Source organism: Dermacentor variabilis, chromosome 1 (genome assembly GCF_050947875.1).
Source record: "Dermacentor variabilis isolate Ectoservices chromosome 1, ASM5094787v1, whole genome shotgun sequence".
In the NCBI taxonomy this organism is placed as follows: domain Eukaryota; kingdom Metazoa; phylum Arthropoda; class Arachnida; order Ixodida; family Ixodidae; genus Dermacentor; species Dermacentor variabilis.
Genome location: NC_134568.1, coordinates 227,358,300 through 227,375,385, shown reverse-complemented (window position 1 = coordinate 227,375,385; position 17,086 = coordinate 227,358,300). Strand labels below are relative to the sequence as shown.

Sequence of the window (17,086 nt, the reverse complement as noted above, 5' to 3'; positions counted from 1 at the left end):
CGGCATTAACCTCATTTGTAAATATACATTATTTTACACTCGTGGGCCTGCTTTCTTCCTGCAACAATATATATATATATATATATATATATATGGGCATGATTATATCATTTCCCCTTTCACTTCTGCAATATTTGTTTTTTACTTTTTAACCTATGTGCCGCCACAAGGCCTGACATGCTGACATGGAACGTTCCTGCCAAGGGGAGCTAGGCGACCCGGCACGACGCGCTGGGGTGGGGGCTTAGGTAGATGTCACTTTAGCAGCCGTAGACCAATGAATAATTACACTTTGTTACTGTGAATTTGTTGCTTTGTATGCTTCCCCATTACAGCCTCTGTATCAGTGGCTGTGATCCTGTGTGAGTGAAAATTAAGCACCATTTATGGCTTAGTCTGCATTGCCATCGGCTAGGGACGAACGGAGCGAAGCATGTACTCCTCCGTAGCACTTGGCGCAGTCCCCAGATTTCGCTCTCGCGACTCACACATGTGCACAAGCGTTGGGCAACGGCGGTGCAGCTCTTGCACGTCTGCACCATTGAAAAAAATGTAAATGACAAAACCAGAAAATGAGAGACGTGAGCAACACTGACAGTTGATTAGCTTTGTCAGGCCATCTGTTGTTTGAAAATTGAATTTACCACAAAATTTTAGTTTAACCAACTTCTGAGCACACCAAGGAAGCAGTTTACGGATCTTTCTCATTCACTAATTATTTTGGGCATGGCCAAGGGTGTGCACCAGTTTCAGACGGGTATAACTTGGGCACGGCACGCAAAGGGCAAAGGGCTTTCCATCTGTTTTGGCAGCCTGCAATCACACACGGATGCATTATCACTATCACATACACATGCACTGGTGTTTTGCATTCATAAGGTCTGTAGCACTTGCTACCACAGAAACCCTTGTACCTTTGTTTCACACATTCCGTCATTGGCTGTTCATGTGAAAAGTTACTAGCCAACGAAAAGTAAAGAGAGTTCTTTATTACACTAAACACATCTTATCAGTGTTGCATGGCAGTTAGGACACAGCAACAACGTAATGAAGTACATGCAAGCCAGCCAAATAGACAAGTTGTTAACCTGCTGCAATTGTCTGCTGCATCACCTATGTAGGCAATGACACCCATAGCTCATCATCATCAGCCTGGCTACACCCACTGCAAGGCAAAGGCCTCTAACATACTTCTCCAACTGCCCCGGTTATGTACTAATTGTGGCTATGTCGTCCCTGCAAACTTCTTAATCTCATCCGCCCACCTAACTTTCTGCCGCCCCCTGCTACTCTTCCCTTCCCTCCTCATTACATCTCCTGCCCATGACTATTTCTTTTTCTTGATTTCAACTAAGGTTTCATTTACTCGCGTTTGTTCCCTCACCCAATCTGCTCTTTTCTTATCCCTTAAAGGGACACTAAAGGTTACCAGAAACTCAAGTTAAAGTGGTAGAGCAATGTTCTAGAACATCTAAGGCGTCAATATAATCGCGAACAGAGCTTTAGTAACCGAGAAATTGAGGTAAATGCATGACACGATTTGAGACCCCCCAGCGACATTCCGGTACTAGCCCGATGACGAAAGCACTCCTCATAATTTGTGTTACTAATACTCAACTACTCGTATTAAAAATATCATTTCATTCGATTAGAAGACGGAAAAAAATGCTACTTGTCTAAGTCTATTCGATTCTAAAAAAAAAATAACATATTGACGTTACCCTTCAGTAATATGGGTGGTCGAAAGGTTTCGTTTTCGCTCGACTCTGCGCGCTCGACTCTGCGCCGGGCACGCTTTGGAGTTTCAGTAGTTTCGTTATCGCGTTGTGCTGTGAGGGTTCTGCTGGCTCGCGAAACTTTCATTTGGAAGAAGCAGCGAGAATGCCACGTCCATGTGATGTCGTGGGATGCCCTCGTTGCTTTCCCGCTCCGGAGAGCCGGTGTCGAGGCCGCCGTCGTAGTACGCAACGACGCCAGCAGCGCAAGCCCTCAGCAGCAGGTCGCGCTCGTCAGTGCTCAAATCGCTGGAGTTGAGCCCACCATCGCGAGCCAATCTGTCGTCAGGGTCCATTGCGACGAGCGTCGAAGTTTGCGTCATAGAATGAAGTACCAGCTTATGGTCGCGCGTTTCTCCTTCCGCTAGCCACCATACTCCCGCTTTCGCTCTCCTGTCGGCTCTGTCTTGGCTCTGTTTCTGGCCGCGCGTTTGCGTTTTGCGCAGAAAAGCCGTAGCGCCGTCTGCGGACGCCGTTCTACTCACCGATGGCGCAACGTCACTATGAGACCATGATGTCAGTACTCCTCGATCGGAGGGTGGGCGACTTGAACTGCGCTAGAGGTACGTGGACGCTTCAGAACGCATTTTCTCTTAAAATAAGTCTCTCCTTGGCACGAAACAAGCGTTTCGAGGTTTCTGGGATGGTATGTCAACAGTCCACGTTGACTTAATAGTAACCTTTAGTGTCCCTTTAACGTTACACCCATCGTTCTTCCTTCCATTGCTCGTTGCGTCGTCCTCAGTTTAAGTAGAACTCTTTTAGTAAGCCTCCATGTTTCTCCCCCGTACGTGAGTACTGGTAAGACACAGCTGGTTATACACTTTTCTCTTCAGGGATAATGGCAACCTGCTGTTCATGATCTGAGAATGCCTGCCAAACGCACCCCAGCCCATTCTTATTCTTCTGATTATTTCAGTCTCATGATCCGGATCCGCGGTCACTACCTGCCCTAAGTAGATGTACAGTATTCCCTTACCACTTCTAGTGCCTCGCTACCTATCGTAAACTGCTGTTCTCTTCCGAGACTGTTAAACATTACTTTAGTTTTCTGCAGATTAATTTTTAGACCAACCCTTCTGCTTTGCCTCTCCAGGTCAGTGAGCATGCATTGCAATTGGTCCCCTGAGTTAATAAGCAAGGCAATATCATCAGCGAATCGCAAGTTACTAAGGTATTCTCCATTAACTTTTATCCCCAATTCTTCCCACTCCAGGTCTCTGAATACCTCCTGTAAACACGCTGTGAATAGCATTGGGGAGATCGTATCTCCCTGCCTGACGCCTTTCTTTATTGGGATTTTGTTGCTTTCTTTATGGAGGACTACGGTGGCTGTGGGAGCTACGGTACCCATAGCTCGCTGCTGCTCAAATAAAGTCTAAAACAAGTGCACCAGCGATTCAAACCTGTGTTAGTCTATAAGAGCACTAAGACCTGCATTAGCCCTATGCACCACTTGACTGCAGTAACAAATTGGGATGCACCTTTGTTCCTTCTGTGTTTCACATCCTTTTGTTCATTTTATTCTTGCCCAGCGAAATATTGTGCTGCACTTATTGTTTCAATATGTGACAACTGTGGTAGGTTCGACGGGGTGGCCGTACTGGAGACCAACGGTGTGAGGCCTAACAGCCGGGCGCGAAGCACAGCAAAATAAGAGCCACACTGCTCATGTCGGGGACCAGACAAACAATGCGTTTATTCCAATGAGGGGAAAGGAAACACGGCAGGGTACACTTACAGCATTGGGCGCCGAGTGGTGCTAGCTGTTATAACCATTCGAAACCGAAACTGGGTATTGAAACAGAATACCACATACCTCTCCCTTAAAAGAAAATTCGCCACTCACTCTCCTCGCACAAGAAAAGCAAGAACCATGACTTGCAAAAGAACACAGAATTGTTAGCAGTTATACAATGAATAGTTGATGACATCTTTATAAAGTAAAAAATTCAGGTACGTGTACCTATCACATCTTTGGTTTTCAGGATTTCTTAAAGAAATAAAGCATACAATGTGAAGGTACTGAAAATGTACACAAGTTCTTGAACACAATTGCACGGAATTTTGGAAAGTACCCATCTAGGGGGGGGGAAGCACAACGAAAAGATGCGTACTTGCAAATACACGTTGTGCATGATAATGAGAATTCAATGAATGTAAGAAAGAAACTGACAATGCAAACGTCCATGTACCCCCTTGGTCAACACGGATGGGTGGCACATTCACTCTGAGCTCGAGTCGAGACAGCTCTGTGGCCGTCGTGGATTGAAGAATGTGCGTAGTGCACGTTTACACTGCAAGAATTCAAGGAATTCCCCTTGTGAGGACCTAAGTAACATGGAAAATACTTTTGGTATAAATATACAAATTCGTGTCACGGTAATTACCGTAGTGAACTTGAGGTTGTGCTTATTGCACATCTACTTTACAAGAAATGCAAGGTATCCCCTATACCAGTAGGAACTGGAAGAAAAGGTGGGAAACCATCATCAAGGGATGGGAATTCATTAGAATGACTCCTTTCAGTAAAATTTTCAAGAGAATCCTGTCATACAGGGCATTTCACAAGTTTGGATGCATTCCAACGTTTGCCATTTTCAAGCTTGAAAGTATTGTGACCTGTCCTATGGTAAATCTTGAATGGACCTGAATATTTAGGACCGGCCTTTCTCGAGTTACGTACTCGGACAAGATCTCCTGGACGAAACTGAGGGCATTTTGTTGCACGACGACGGTCGACATACGTTTGAACCTTTTTGGCATAAGAGCCGAATTCGCATGCAACCACTTCCTTAGTAGACTGGAAGCTGTATTCAGCATCCTGATATCAGACAAAAGGTTGTCCTTGCTTTAGCAATTTTCTAAGAGGCTCGACCACTTCAGCGTACTGCAGGATAAATTTTGCATAATATCCCGTGAGGCCCTGAAATGAATGCAGAGCCTTGTCATTTGGCTGTGGTACCTCAACAATCGGCTTAACTTTGTTTTCCAGCGGCAAAATTCCGTTTGCACTGACCCTATGTTCAAGAAAAGTGAGCTCTGGGACACTGTATACACACTTTGCATTTAACTCCGTGCCAGCAGCTGAGATTCTAGAAAGCTCAGCTGCTCAGGTCATGCTCAGCTTGTGTGCGGCTCCAAATCAAAACATCATCTAGGTAGCACAAGGTACCTGGACAGTCTTTTAAGACAGATGACATGATCTGCTGGAAAGCGGATGGTGCAGATGCCAAATTGACACACGCACGCTTAAAGCGAAAGAGACTGTCATGAGTGATGAAGGTAGTAAGCTCACGGCTTTTCGCAGACAATAAAACCTGATAATAAGCAGACTGTAAGTCCAGCTTACTGAAGACAGTAACATCAGCGAGTCAATGCAAAAGTTTGTCAGCCCTCGGTAGTGGAAAGGCGTTGATCACGATAGCCTTGTTGGGTTCCCTGAGATCAAAGCAGAGTCGAATGGAATTGTCTTTCTTCCGAACCACGACGAGCGGAGAAATCCACTCGGACGCTGACACTTGTTCGGTGACATCGGCTGATTCCAACCTATGTAGTACGGCAGAGACTTGCTCTCGGAGAACCAAAGGTAGAGGACGTAGTTTTGCTGAGACTGGTTACACTGAAGCTCGAAGACTAACGTTGTGGATGAAGCCTTTTACAAGACCCAATCCTCCTGAGAACAGATGGGTGAACTCTGTTGGAGTGTTGTGCGGTAGAGACGAAAGGTGAATGCTTGGGTCAGCTGGAATTCGTGATGCTTGTTGACATGTGAGCGAAGACCCTTTAATGTCAATGTCCAAAGCTTGAATAGCGTCTAGGCCTAGAAGAGAAGTGCCTTTGTTCGTGACATGAAATGTCACTACTGCAGCCTTGTTGCGGTACTTGACGAACATGGAGAAATGTCCTGAATGCAATGTTTCTTGCTGAAAATAATTCTTGAGTCAAAGACTAAATGGAGACAAGGGAAAACCCTTGAAATGTCCTTCATACATGGGGCTGTTCATCAGCGACACTGTAGCTCCTGTATCCGTGAGCATTTTGAGTGGGGCATTCACAACGAGGCCTTCGGCGTAAATTATTGCTGAACAGGAATTCGGTGCTTGTGTTGTAAGCACTAATGTTACTGTAGTGGCTGATTCTGTGTCGGCGGTAGCGGAAACAAACTGAGCTCGAGCAGGGGACTGTCAGTGCATTCGGTTCCTCGAACGACAACCATTAGCGTAATGTCCCACTTTTACGCACGCGGGGCAGGTAACGTGCTTGGCCAGACCGCCTAGATTCGATGCGATGTGGTGAGGAGAAGCACATAAGCAGCAATGGACTGTGATGTCTCAACTGGCTTCGCGGAGTTCGGGCCGAGCGTTATGTTCGCATTGCGTCGAGACGCGATGGACAGGCGAGCGGTTGAAAACTTCAAGTGCCTTGTGAGCTTGCGCTCGATTTCCTCGGCCCTCTTGAGTGTGAGGGAAGGTCCTTCTTAGAGTAACCTTGCTCGTATTCTTGCTGATGCGACGCCTTGCAAGATTTAGTCACGAAGGGACTCGTCGTGCCAAACGCCGAACGCACAAGCGGGCACTAGCCTTTGTAATGCAGTGACATCCTGGAAGGTTTCCCCAGTTCATTGTTTCCTGTCCCTGAAGATAATACGATGTGCAAGGGGATTTGTGCCTTCCTCGTAATGTCAATCAAGGATACGAAGAATATCTTCGAATGTTGCAGCTGTCAGGTTTGTTTGGGATGCCAGGTCGTAGTAGAGACGCTGCCCCTCAAAGCCTAACTTACTGAGTAAAATGGCCTTCTTCCTCTCGTCTTGTACTGCATCACATCCGGTCGCTTGGAGAAACGTGCAAAAGAAATGTTTCCAAGTCAACCATGGTACCGTAGGAGTACCGGGTAATGCAAGGCAAGGAAGCATGGGTGGTGCAAACGCCATGCTGGTCACTGGGAACAAAGACGGGGGAGTTGAGGTTGATGGAGTAGACGTAGAAGTAGCTGTAGCATTTTGGCATGCCGGAAGCCATGTAGGAAGAGTAGTAGAATGGCAGAGGCAAGCAGCAGCAGAACAAACGGTTTACCTCATCGCCAGTTTGTGGTAGCTTCGGCGGGGCAGCCAGACTGGAGACCTACGGTGTGAGGCTTAACAGCCGGGCACGAAACGCTGCAAAAGAAGAGCCGGACTGCTCAAGTCGGGGATCAGACAAAGAATGCATTTATTCCAATGAGGGGAAAGGGAACACGGCAGGGTACACTTCCAGCATTGAGCGCGGAGTGGCGCTAGCGGTCATAGCAATTCGAAACCGAAACTGGGTATCGAAACAGGATTTCACAACCACAAACAGCTTGGAACCTTTAGTGTGGTGCACTACAGTACAAATTGAATGGTGTATATAGCAGCACAAAACCACGGGGGCAAAACAAATTGAAAGACCATGACAGAATTTAAATGGCACAGGACCAATACACATAAAGCTATGCAAAGGTATACATGTACATATAAACTAAAGAGAAGTAAATGAAGATACACATAAAAGAATGGTAAAAAAAAAATAACAAAGTGGGTGCAAATCGCTGAACACAGGGCTTGACCATGTATCTCAACATGGATGATGTATCTCAGCACGAATGTGCCACTCTTTTCATAGCATCCTTAGAGAGGTGTTTAAATGACATGAATAATACAGTGAACTCTCGTTTAGACGAACTCTGTTAAGCCAAATTCTCGCATATAACGAACAGCATGGGAATGATTGTTTAGTTTTCCATAGACTCAATGCAAAAGGAATCTGCTTAAAATGAACTGCCTCAGACGTGCTCTTCTGTTAACACAAACATTCGGAGTGACCACCACCAATCCTGCAGGCTAGGGTGCCTTGATGCGCTGCGCCCAGGGACACGTGCATTGCGGCACCCTACTGGAGGCCTGTGGCGCACATCGCCCGTGGACAGAGGTGAAAACAAGAATAGGATACAGAAAGAGACAGTGACGCTTCACTTTGTAAACGTGGATGACGCGCAAGTGTATGGGTGCTATAGCGCACTCGAAGCTATCAGCCCTTGGTGCACCTGGACTGTCCGCATCGCAGATCGTATTCAAGGTGGGACTCACACGGCCGCACCATATGCAGCAGCCGCCAGAGTAGAATGCCTCTTTCATTCGCTTACTAGCTAAATTGATAAGCATGGTGTCAGTGCGCTCAGGCAAACATGAACGCATCACACTCGATGACTGCAGCCGCTCGCTGTCAAAATGCTCGCATGAGGAATCGCGGCAGCAGCAACGAGCGAAGTGTCCTTCGCGCTGTCTATTGCTTCAGTGCAAGCTACGCAATGAGAGCACAGCGCATGCAAAGCTACAAGCCATCGGCCCACCTAGACTGTGCCCCCAAAGCAGATCACTTTCAAGATGAAGCCTGTGCAACTGTGCACGGCCGAAGTACAACACCCGGCCCTCCCCTCCCTAGTACCATGCGCACAACAGGAGATGGCGCACTTCCCCACCCCCATTTACTCCTTTGCACACACGAGATTGAGCCGTCATTGTCGGCTCACCGTCGCACGCTTTCACTCGCGCACACAGCGTACAGCGTGCGAGGACGATGTTATCACGTGACAAACCTGGTACATCCGTATTGCAAGAAAAACCTGTAGCAACTGCCAGAGGAGGTCAACCCAGTCTGCCTCTGCCTACCTTCCTCATCTACGACGCTTCCCCTCGTTTCTCCTTCCCCACTTCACTCAATGTCACCTAGACTTTCCTATAGGTTGCGTTCCTTTGCCGCACACTGGCACGCTCCTTCATACTTACGCTAGCTTGGAGCCTGCACCAATGACCTGTGAGATGGAAGATGCCTGCTTGAACTCCCTAGTGAACTTTTTCCAGCAGCACGAAGACACAGAAGGATTTTTAAGGTCATTAGGTAAGAGCACATCGTTTGTGGCTGCTTGGCGATTTGCACAGACATGCTAAACATCCATCATGGACTGAATGAAACCAAGCAAGAGAAAATTCAGCTAAATAAATGCTTTTTATGTCATTTTTCCCTCATTGTAAGTCTACTTCATTTACCATTTTGAAGTAAGGTATTTGGATGCACCTGGTCATGTTGCCAATTATTGAGAATTCTGATAAGACGAACAAATTTTCATGGTCCCTTCGAGTTTGTATTAAAAGGGAGTCTACTGTGTCTACATTGTGCATGTCAAGGAGCTTTTAAATGATTTGCCAGTTGTTCATTGGAGTCCTGAGGGAGGTGGGAGATGGATAAAACAGGGAAGACCTGCTACAGCAAGTAGGAAGATAAAAACTGATTGCAGTTAGCAGTGGAGCGTAGTCTTTGGCCCCATGGCTTACCTTGCGCAGGGAGCGCTCATCATGGACAAGTTGTCTCTGCGATTGGGAACCAATACCAATGAGCTCCACAGTCCTCTATACCTGAAATAGACACGTCTGTGTAGGTACCAGTTGTAATATATCCCGATGAATTTGCTTTGAATGTGTTATATCAAGGTAGAGAGGTACTGAGGCAGGCAGTTCCGGACAACAGAGCAGTACTCTAGCTGAGAGTGCTCTAGAGCACGGTACAAGCGGGTTTGATGAAGGCTTTGGTTGTGGAAGTAACTAAGCCCAGTGTCTTCAGAGCAGTTTTCGTAATGACTTCAACATTAAAGCTTAATTCAAATTAAAGCTTAGTAAGCTTCAACAATTAAAGCTTATCAAATCATTTATATATGCTCCCAGGTCACGGATTACTGAAGCTCTTGCCATACCCAGGCCATTTACCGTGTGCAAATGATAAAGGAGGCTGTGACAGTAACTGAATGATACAACATGGTTTGATTAGTACCATATTTACTCGAGTCTAGGCCGGCCCTGATTCTAAGCCGACCCCCGAATGTCCGAAGCTAGAAAAAATAAAAAAAACTTACCTTGAATGTAGGTAGAACAAAAAAGTGAAGACAATGTTCACAAAATTAAAGCAGCATTATTTAATATGAACATGCCAAGCTCACGCTACATTATCATCACTGCTAGCCTCGTCGCTATAGCCCAGACTACATGCATACATGCAGACGCACGCAATCTCGCGTCCGCGCGCCCAGGCATGCGCAGACAGTGCGGCACGGCTCGGATGCATCGAAACGCGGCGCGATCTCGGTGAACAGCTCCTCTCTGTTATTGCAGCACACCGAAAAGGCGTCCACCATCGCCCCCTTTAACGACGGATGTTTTTCTCATCGATGCTGAAGTTTTGCCCAGCTTGAATGGTTGACGATGTCTCTGCGGCTAGCACAACTCTTCATTTGAAAGTGCCACACAACCTTTCTCTATGGCGGCACTATAGTGGCATCGCCTGTTTGGTGCCATTACGATGACGCCACGCTATGGGCTGCGCCGCACGCCGATATGACACAGGTCAAAATAGCGACGTCGCTCGTGTACTTCAGTTGGCTACTGGCGTAGCTAATAGCGGCTGTGATACTCACTTTTCAAGATGTCGCTACCTGTGCACCATGTTTATAATTTTCAATTACAAACTGCCGCGTTTTTTAAAATTCCTGAATCTAAGCCGACCATAGAGCTTGGTATCTGATTATTTGAAAAAAAACTATCGGCCTAGATTCGAATAAATATGTTAGTTTTTTGTTGGAGCACCATGATGAGATAGAGTTGATGTCTTGGACAAGACGGCGATCATCTGTGGAGTTGATGCTACAAAACAACTTAATCTCATTAGCAAAGAGTAAAACATCACAGTATTTGATGTGCAAGACTACATCATTGATAAAAAATTAAAAAGAGTAGAGGGCCGAGATTGCTGCCCTGAGGGACACCTGAGGGAGAGTGAAACACCCTAGAGAGCCAACCTGACACAAACACCATCTGTGCAATGACACGGGCAACTAGAAAACAGTGTTGGTTAAATTCCTGCATATTCCATGCAAATACATCTTGCATAGCAGCAGAGGGTGGAAAACCAAATCTAAAGCTTTGGACAGGTTGAAATACGTGGTCTCCATCTGGCCTCTGGTACGGAAATCAGGGGCAAGTTTATGAATGAACGCACACAGGTTGGGTGGCAGTAAAGCAGTTATGATGAAAACCCTTTTGCTGCTTCTCACACAGCTTGTGGTGAAAATAGCCATAAGGTCTAGCATGCATCAGAATCTCCTTAACCTTAAAAAACAAAGTAGCAAGACGGGTCAGTAATTGTTTACCCTGGAGGGGTCACTGGACTTTAGGATCAGAGTGATGATAGAGTGTTTCCACACAGTGGGAAAGATACCAGTCTCCTGGGAACGATTGAATGTGTATCAAGATAAGTGCAAGCAAGTCTGCAAATCCCTTAAAGGGCCCCTCGCCAGGTCTGGCTATTTTGAGCTGACAAGCACCATGCATACAATGTGCGCTAACGGCCGTGTGTGCTAAGTATTGCATTACTACGCACCAGGAAAAGAGCTGAAATTCCAAACCGAACGCCGTTTGCACTTCTCCTCCCGGGTGCTTCACTACAATTTGGAGGGTTGACATATTGTGCAAATTCGCCTACGTACATGCCTGTGCTGTGACGTCGCTCATAGTGACATGTGACTTCAGTTATTATTCAAGATAACATCTTTTATTTGTGTAATCTGTTGCTCAGTAGACAAATTAAAGTTTAGAGAAATAATAAAACACACAAACCAAATGTCTGCGTGCTTTCAAGCAAAGCTTGTATTGCCTCACTCGTGTCGGCGTCGGTGTTGCCGTACGAAAAAACTCGAGCCGCGTAAGAATAAAAATTGTTTGTTGGGCTGTGGATTCAAACCACCGACCTCCGGGTTGCGAAACCACCATGCTAACCTACTCAGCCACTGTCAGTTCATCACTTGCGCCCTTTAAAGCGGGGTTTTATATCCATGAAGAAGTAGACGCAGCACAAAGCGCGAGCCAATCACAGGCATCCCCTCCCTCCTGAGGAGGGAAAGGGCATGATTGCGTGTTTGCTCACCTCGTACCCACCGTTTCTCGCCAGTTCAGGCCCGGCGGTCAGATGGGGAAGCTGTGTTGAGGGAACGGCAGCAGGAGCGGGCCGCACTTCGTGCGTTCGGCCGAAGAACGGATGGCGTTTCATGACCACCGCCGAGAACTCACTTGAGAAAGAGTGCATCATCGATGTGCCAACCTCGCCGTGAGGGAGAGCAAAGTCAAGGCGTTAAAACAACAGACAGCCGCGGATTCCAAGCTTACTTTTCACCACAGCACGAGAGATGTACTTCTGTTTTGTCTGCTTGTTCCCACGTCATGCAATCGTAGTGCGCAGATACCGAAACTATGTCATTTTCTACCGTGTTCCAGCACGCAATCATGCTCTGTGGTCTGCTTGTCTGTCTCAGTGCTTGTGTAGCACTGACTTATACCACTAGTCGGATGTTCTCATGCACAGTGCACAAAATCGTGTGCTGTGCGAAACGAGACAAATGCAACAGCTTGCGCGCAACACCATCAGCGGAAGAGCGCCACGCAGCAAAAAGCAAGGGAAAAAAAGGAGACGGGGTCCGTCATGTATCCATCACGCTATTCTCGAGCTCCAGTGTGGGAGAAGCAAGGAAGAAATATTGCTTATGGAGGCCAGATGGGGCTAGTGGAGAGAGTGCCTATGTTGGCAGTGAAGCTCACATCTTGAAATCGTGCATTCGTGGCACTCAATTATGTGTAGCTTGGCTATTGATGAACCAATTTGAATAATTCTTTTAGTAGAGTGCTCCCTAAAGGGCACATAACAACTTCCAGCATATAACCAAAATTTTCTACGTGGCTTGGTGAGGGGCTTCTTAGCAATAAAGCTGGGTACTCCATCATGCCCACATGATTTTTTAGCCTTTAGCCTTTTAATGGCTTTGTGAACTTCTCCCTCTGTGATGGGTGGCACAGGCAGGAAATAGCCAGAAAAACTGTGGGATTGGTCTGGACTGCAGTGACCACAAACCTCATCATTCTTTAAAAAGCAAGAACCAAAGTGGCTGGCAAACCTCCATAGGTAGGAAGGATCGCGTTTCAAAGAGAGTTGAATAGAGTCCACACGAGTCTGCCTGTCTTGCTTCGAGAGTTGTTTAGCCTCTTTCCTGCATTCACTGAGCTGCTGGTAAGAAACTTCGCAGCGTGGTGCTTTGTATATATGGTGAAATTATGCCTTCTTTTCGAGGCCCTGTCACAGCTCTTTTGAGAACCAGGCAGGATATTTTAAGGCGCGAGAACAACTATGTAAAGTGAATTTTGTCATCACATCTTGAACCACAGCAGTCAACATTTCAGTGGTTTAGATCGGGCATTGATCTATCTCTTTGATGTTACCAAAATAGCAGCATTCTTGTCACCAGAAAGCAATGTGATCAGTAGCACGCAATGGCACCTCACAAAGCCCATATTTTTTTCCTCATTTTTGATGACTACAGACTAGAAAATTGTGGTTTTTGAAACTTCTGCGGCATATTTTGTTATAATATTCAGATGTCTGATAAAGGAATGTATGAGAATCGGAGAAAATTTTATCTTAAAATCCCATCTTTTGATGTAGTCAGCCATTTTGATTGCTACATTCCCCATTAAAATCAAGGAAAGCTGCTCACCTTTTTCGTCATACGTCTTCGCATCACAAGCTCTGTAAGGTTGCCAACAGAGTAACCTCACAATAATGCACAGAAGTGAAGCTAGAGCGCAAAGCAGATATTTTCGCAATTGAGTGAAGCTGTCTTTTAATATTAAACAATGACTGCTACTCTGCATGCCAGAGGTGTCTTAATTGCCACTTACATGCTCACCAATACACAGTTGGCTCCTTAGTGTGGGCTCTGTTACTGAAGTCGAGCCATAGGCAAGTTTCACTGCAACTTTTCATGGTGACAGCAATTCCAGAATGCATAGCTGAGCAAGTAGAGGAAGCAACCTTTGAACAGTTCCATGCAACCTATCACCAGTTAATTTGAGGCAAGTGTCAGCATCTACCTGAGGCACAAGTGCAGATGCAAGTCTTGACAGAGTGCAGATTTTAAAATAACTGCAGATGTTACATTTTACCAAGATTATTTTAGTGTACTTATACATCTGGTAGCCAGATGTCCAAAGGCTTCATGGTGCATTTGTTGTTGTTGATGCTGTTGTTTTTAAATAGCACATATCAACAAGCACTGATATATCACACTATGCATCATGGTGGAAAGAACTTCTGCCCATGCTCAGGAAAATGTTTTAACAGGTAGCATGCATTGTGAAGGGCAACCCATTATGTCGTTATTAGTGGTTTCTTTCCAAAAATAACTTGTATTTCTGAAAATCAATTGGGAATGTGCTTGCACTTAACCACTGTCTTCTTTTCTGGGCACAGAATCCCGCAGTTTGTCATCAGGGTCTCCATTGGAAGGTTCCCCGCAGCCTTTTGTGGGTCAGCAGCAGCCACCTGTGGTGCCATCTCTCGTGCAGGAGATTGTCTCTGTTGAGCACCTCTGGCACTATACTGACCGAGAGATAAGTCGGTAAGCAAAAAATTAGCAAATGAAAATTAAGTAGCAAGCAGTCCCCCCTTTTCTTTTTCAGCCTGTTTGTGCATTATGGCTTTTCATAACCTGAAATGACCTTAAAAGTAAAGTGGGTATAATTCATATTGCTTTTTTGCAAAAACAAAGAGCAAGCTATGTAAAATGTGTAAACCCAAAGATGTATACAGTGGTCTGAACTTTTGCAGTGTCTTTTATTTTCATACATATAGTGGGCCAAAGAGCTTGCTTATCTGGCAGTCAAAAGAAACCTAGGTATTAGTCAAGGGTAAACGGACGCCGACCAAAACCATTAAAAGAAAAGGAAACCAAGACGTTTTAGCTCCCATATGGGGGCCTCTTTCACGATCTGTTCATATATATTCATACCTGCCAACTCCTGATTTGTATGGGAGATTCCCGAATTCCAACGAATGTTGCCAGTTGTACAGACAGGGTCCTAAATCTGCCTGAAAACTGCCACAACCCAACCATGGGGGAAAAAAAAGAATGAAAAAACTGATTATGCAGCACAGTCGCATCGTAATTGCCATTATGCACTAGGTAGTTAGCCAAAGTGACATTTAAATCCTCGTCTTGTGTATAGGCAGTGAAGGCATATCTCAATTCTCTCCTGATCGAGACATGCGTTGTGGAGTGGTGTGAGGCCGAGGTCTAATATGAGTTGAATAGTGTCTGGTTTTCTTAAGTGATCTACGCCGCTGTACAGTTTTGTTATGCGATAAAGCACATTAAGAGTGAAAAAGGGTCACTGTCGGGAACATGAGACGTGTTCCTTAATTATATATGGGTGCATGGGCCATCTCTGGCCGCAGTACAAAGTGAAGCCAACCACGCTTTTGTGTACACTCCGTCCCCACGGATAATAGTGTCACCCGCAGTGACACTGAAGTCTCTTCCGTCCCCCTTTCCACTTGCTTGTGCGGGAAGACAGCACTCAAGCCCCACCATCCTTCTCATCTAACCCTGGCATGCTTTCACTTGTATCTGAAGCATATAGCGCGTGGGGCACGATAGGATCTTATCGCGATTGAACTTTATTCAGAACATGATGTTGCTCTGCTTCGCGCAGCTCGGGATTTGAGAGGTGCGCTCACAAGCAGCCGCGATTCAACCATTTGGCCATCTGCGTCTACTGAAATTTCTATTTATTGTCTCAGTATTTTTTTTGTAGTGTCAGCGAAGTTTCATTATATTGAAATCGTGTATACACACAGTTGTATTGAGGTTCAAAATACATGGTGTTCTATACAAGAAGTTGTAAACTGTTAAATACTTCAATATATCGAGCATTTCTTTATACAGTCGAACCCACTTATAACAATATTCAAGTGCCACAAAAATTCCATTGTTATAACAGATAATTGCTATACACGGGTTGGATGAAAAAAATCAAAATAGGGGGATGGCAGAGCTGAAGCCAGACAACTATATAGGCGGGGAGGCCACAGCCTCTCGCCACCACCTTCCTTCATCCGGCTGCCGATTGTGTTCACATGTTTAACTGCTTCCTGGGCGCTCCGATCGCATGTAACAAGCTGCAGCTGTCGGTGTTAAGAATGGCATTGCTATAACAACTGCAAAGAGGGGTCACGGGCAGCAAGCGATATGCGAGCTCCGCCGAGGCATCGCTGTAGTGGCCGCAAAAGGTGCCTTTTAAAAAATGTGAGAAGGTTGCCATGGCAGCCTGTCAGCTTGAGAAATACAGAAGAAATGGTGAGGCAAGATCACCAGAAGCATCTTGCCACGTACTTCTCACTAGCTTGCACAAGAAAACCCTATGTCCGTCAGGCTTGCATGCTTTACGCGAAGCTTGCCGACATCCTCCTCCAAGGCATCCAGGTGCTCCATGCAGTGCAGCCAAAGGTACCTCGCGAAAATGAACCTCCGGAGTGACTGAATCATCTGCTGGCCCTCCTGTGAGGACAATGTTGAGGCAGCCTGCCCTACCATGTAATCGCTGGCGTCGCCGCCATCGCTATCCGATGCAAGCACGTTCGCAGCGATCGCCTAATCGGTTTGACGCACATAGTTTCCAGATCTGTAGCAGTCGTGTGCTTTCTTTTCACCAGCAACGTCGTGCATTTCCAATTGTCAGCGGGCAGATCAGCCATCTTCCATTTCGGTGGCGAGTCAAATGAGGCTGAGAAACCATGTGGCCAGGAATGATCTCGACAGAACCAACAAAGACGAACGCGAGCGATTAAGCTGTTTGCAGAACTGCGCTGAATGAGGAGCCGGCGAGCAATCTGGAAGCAGCACAGTTGGCGGGGTCCATTCGTGTTTCGGAGAGTGGCGCGACATAGAGCTATGGGTGCAGCCCATTCGTGTTCGGAGAGGTGGAAGGGCGACGAGAGAGAGGCACACGGACAAGGCTGGAAAATGAGCCCGCTGCAGCTGTTGGGGAAGCAGGCCATTGTGCAGCGGCTCAAATTTCTTGTCTTTTTAAAGGATTTCACATTTCACTATGAAGACGTGGAATTGGCGATGGGTAAAGTCAAAATAAAATACACTATACTGATGGGCGGCTTCAATGCCAAGGTAGGCAAGAAGCAAGCTGGAGACAAGTCAGTGGGGGAATATGGCATAGGCACTAGGAATAGCAGGGGAGAGTTATTAGTAGACTTTGCAGAACAGAATATTATGCGGATAATGAATACCTTCTTCCGCAAGCAGGATAGCCGAAAGTGGACGTGGAGGAGCCCGAATGATGAGACTAGAAATGAAATAGACTTTATACTCTGCGCTAACCCTGGCATCATACAAGATGTGGACGT

At 46.2% G+C, this 17,086-nt stretch overlaps 1 protein-coding gene across 2 annotated transcripts in view; it reads left to right on the top strand.

Moving 5' to 3' along the window:
* The window catches only part of Hr39 (Nuclear hormone receptor FTZ-F1 beta), a 145,976-nt gene that overhangs the window by 101,744 nt on the left and 27,146 nt on the right, over nucleotides 1–17,086 (top strand). For both annotated transcript variants that reach the window (XM_075670232.1, XM_075670237.1), the window contains one exon: nucleotides 14,141–14,288. In XM_075670232.1, the coding sequence (XP_075526347.1) occupies nucleotides 14,141–14,288 (148 nt within the window). The remainder of the gene's footprint in view (nucleotides 1–14,140; nucleotides 14,289–17,086) is intronic.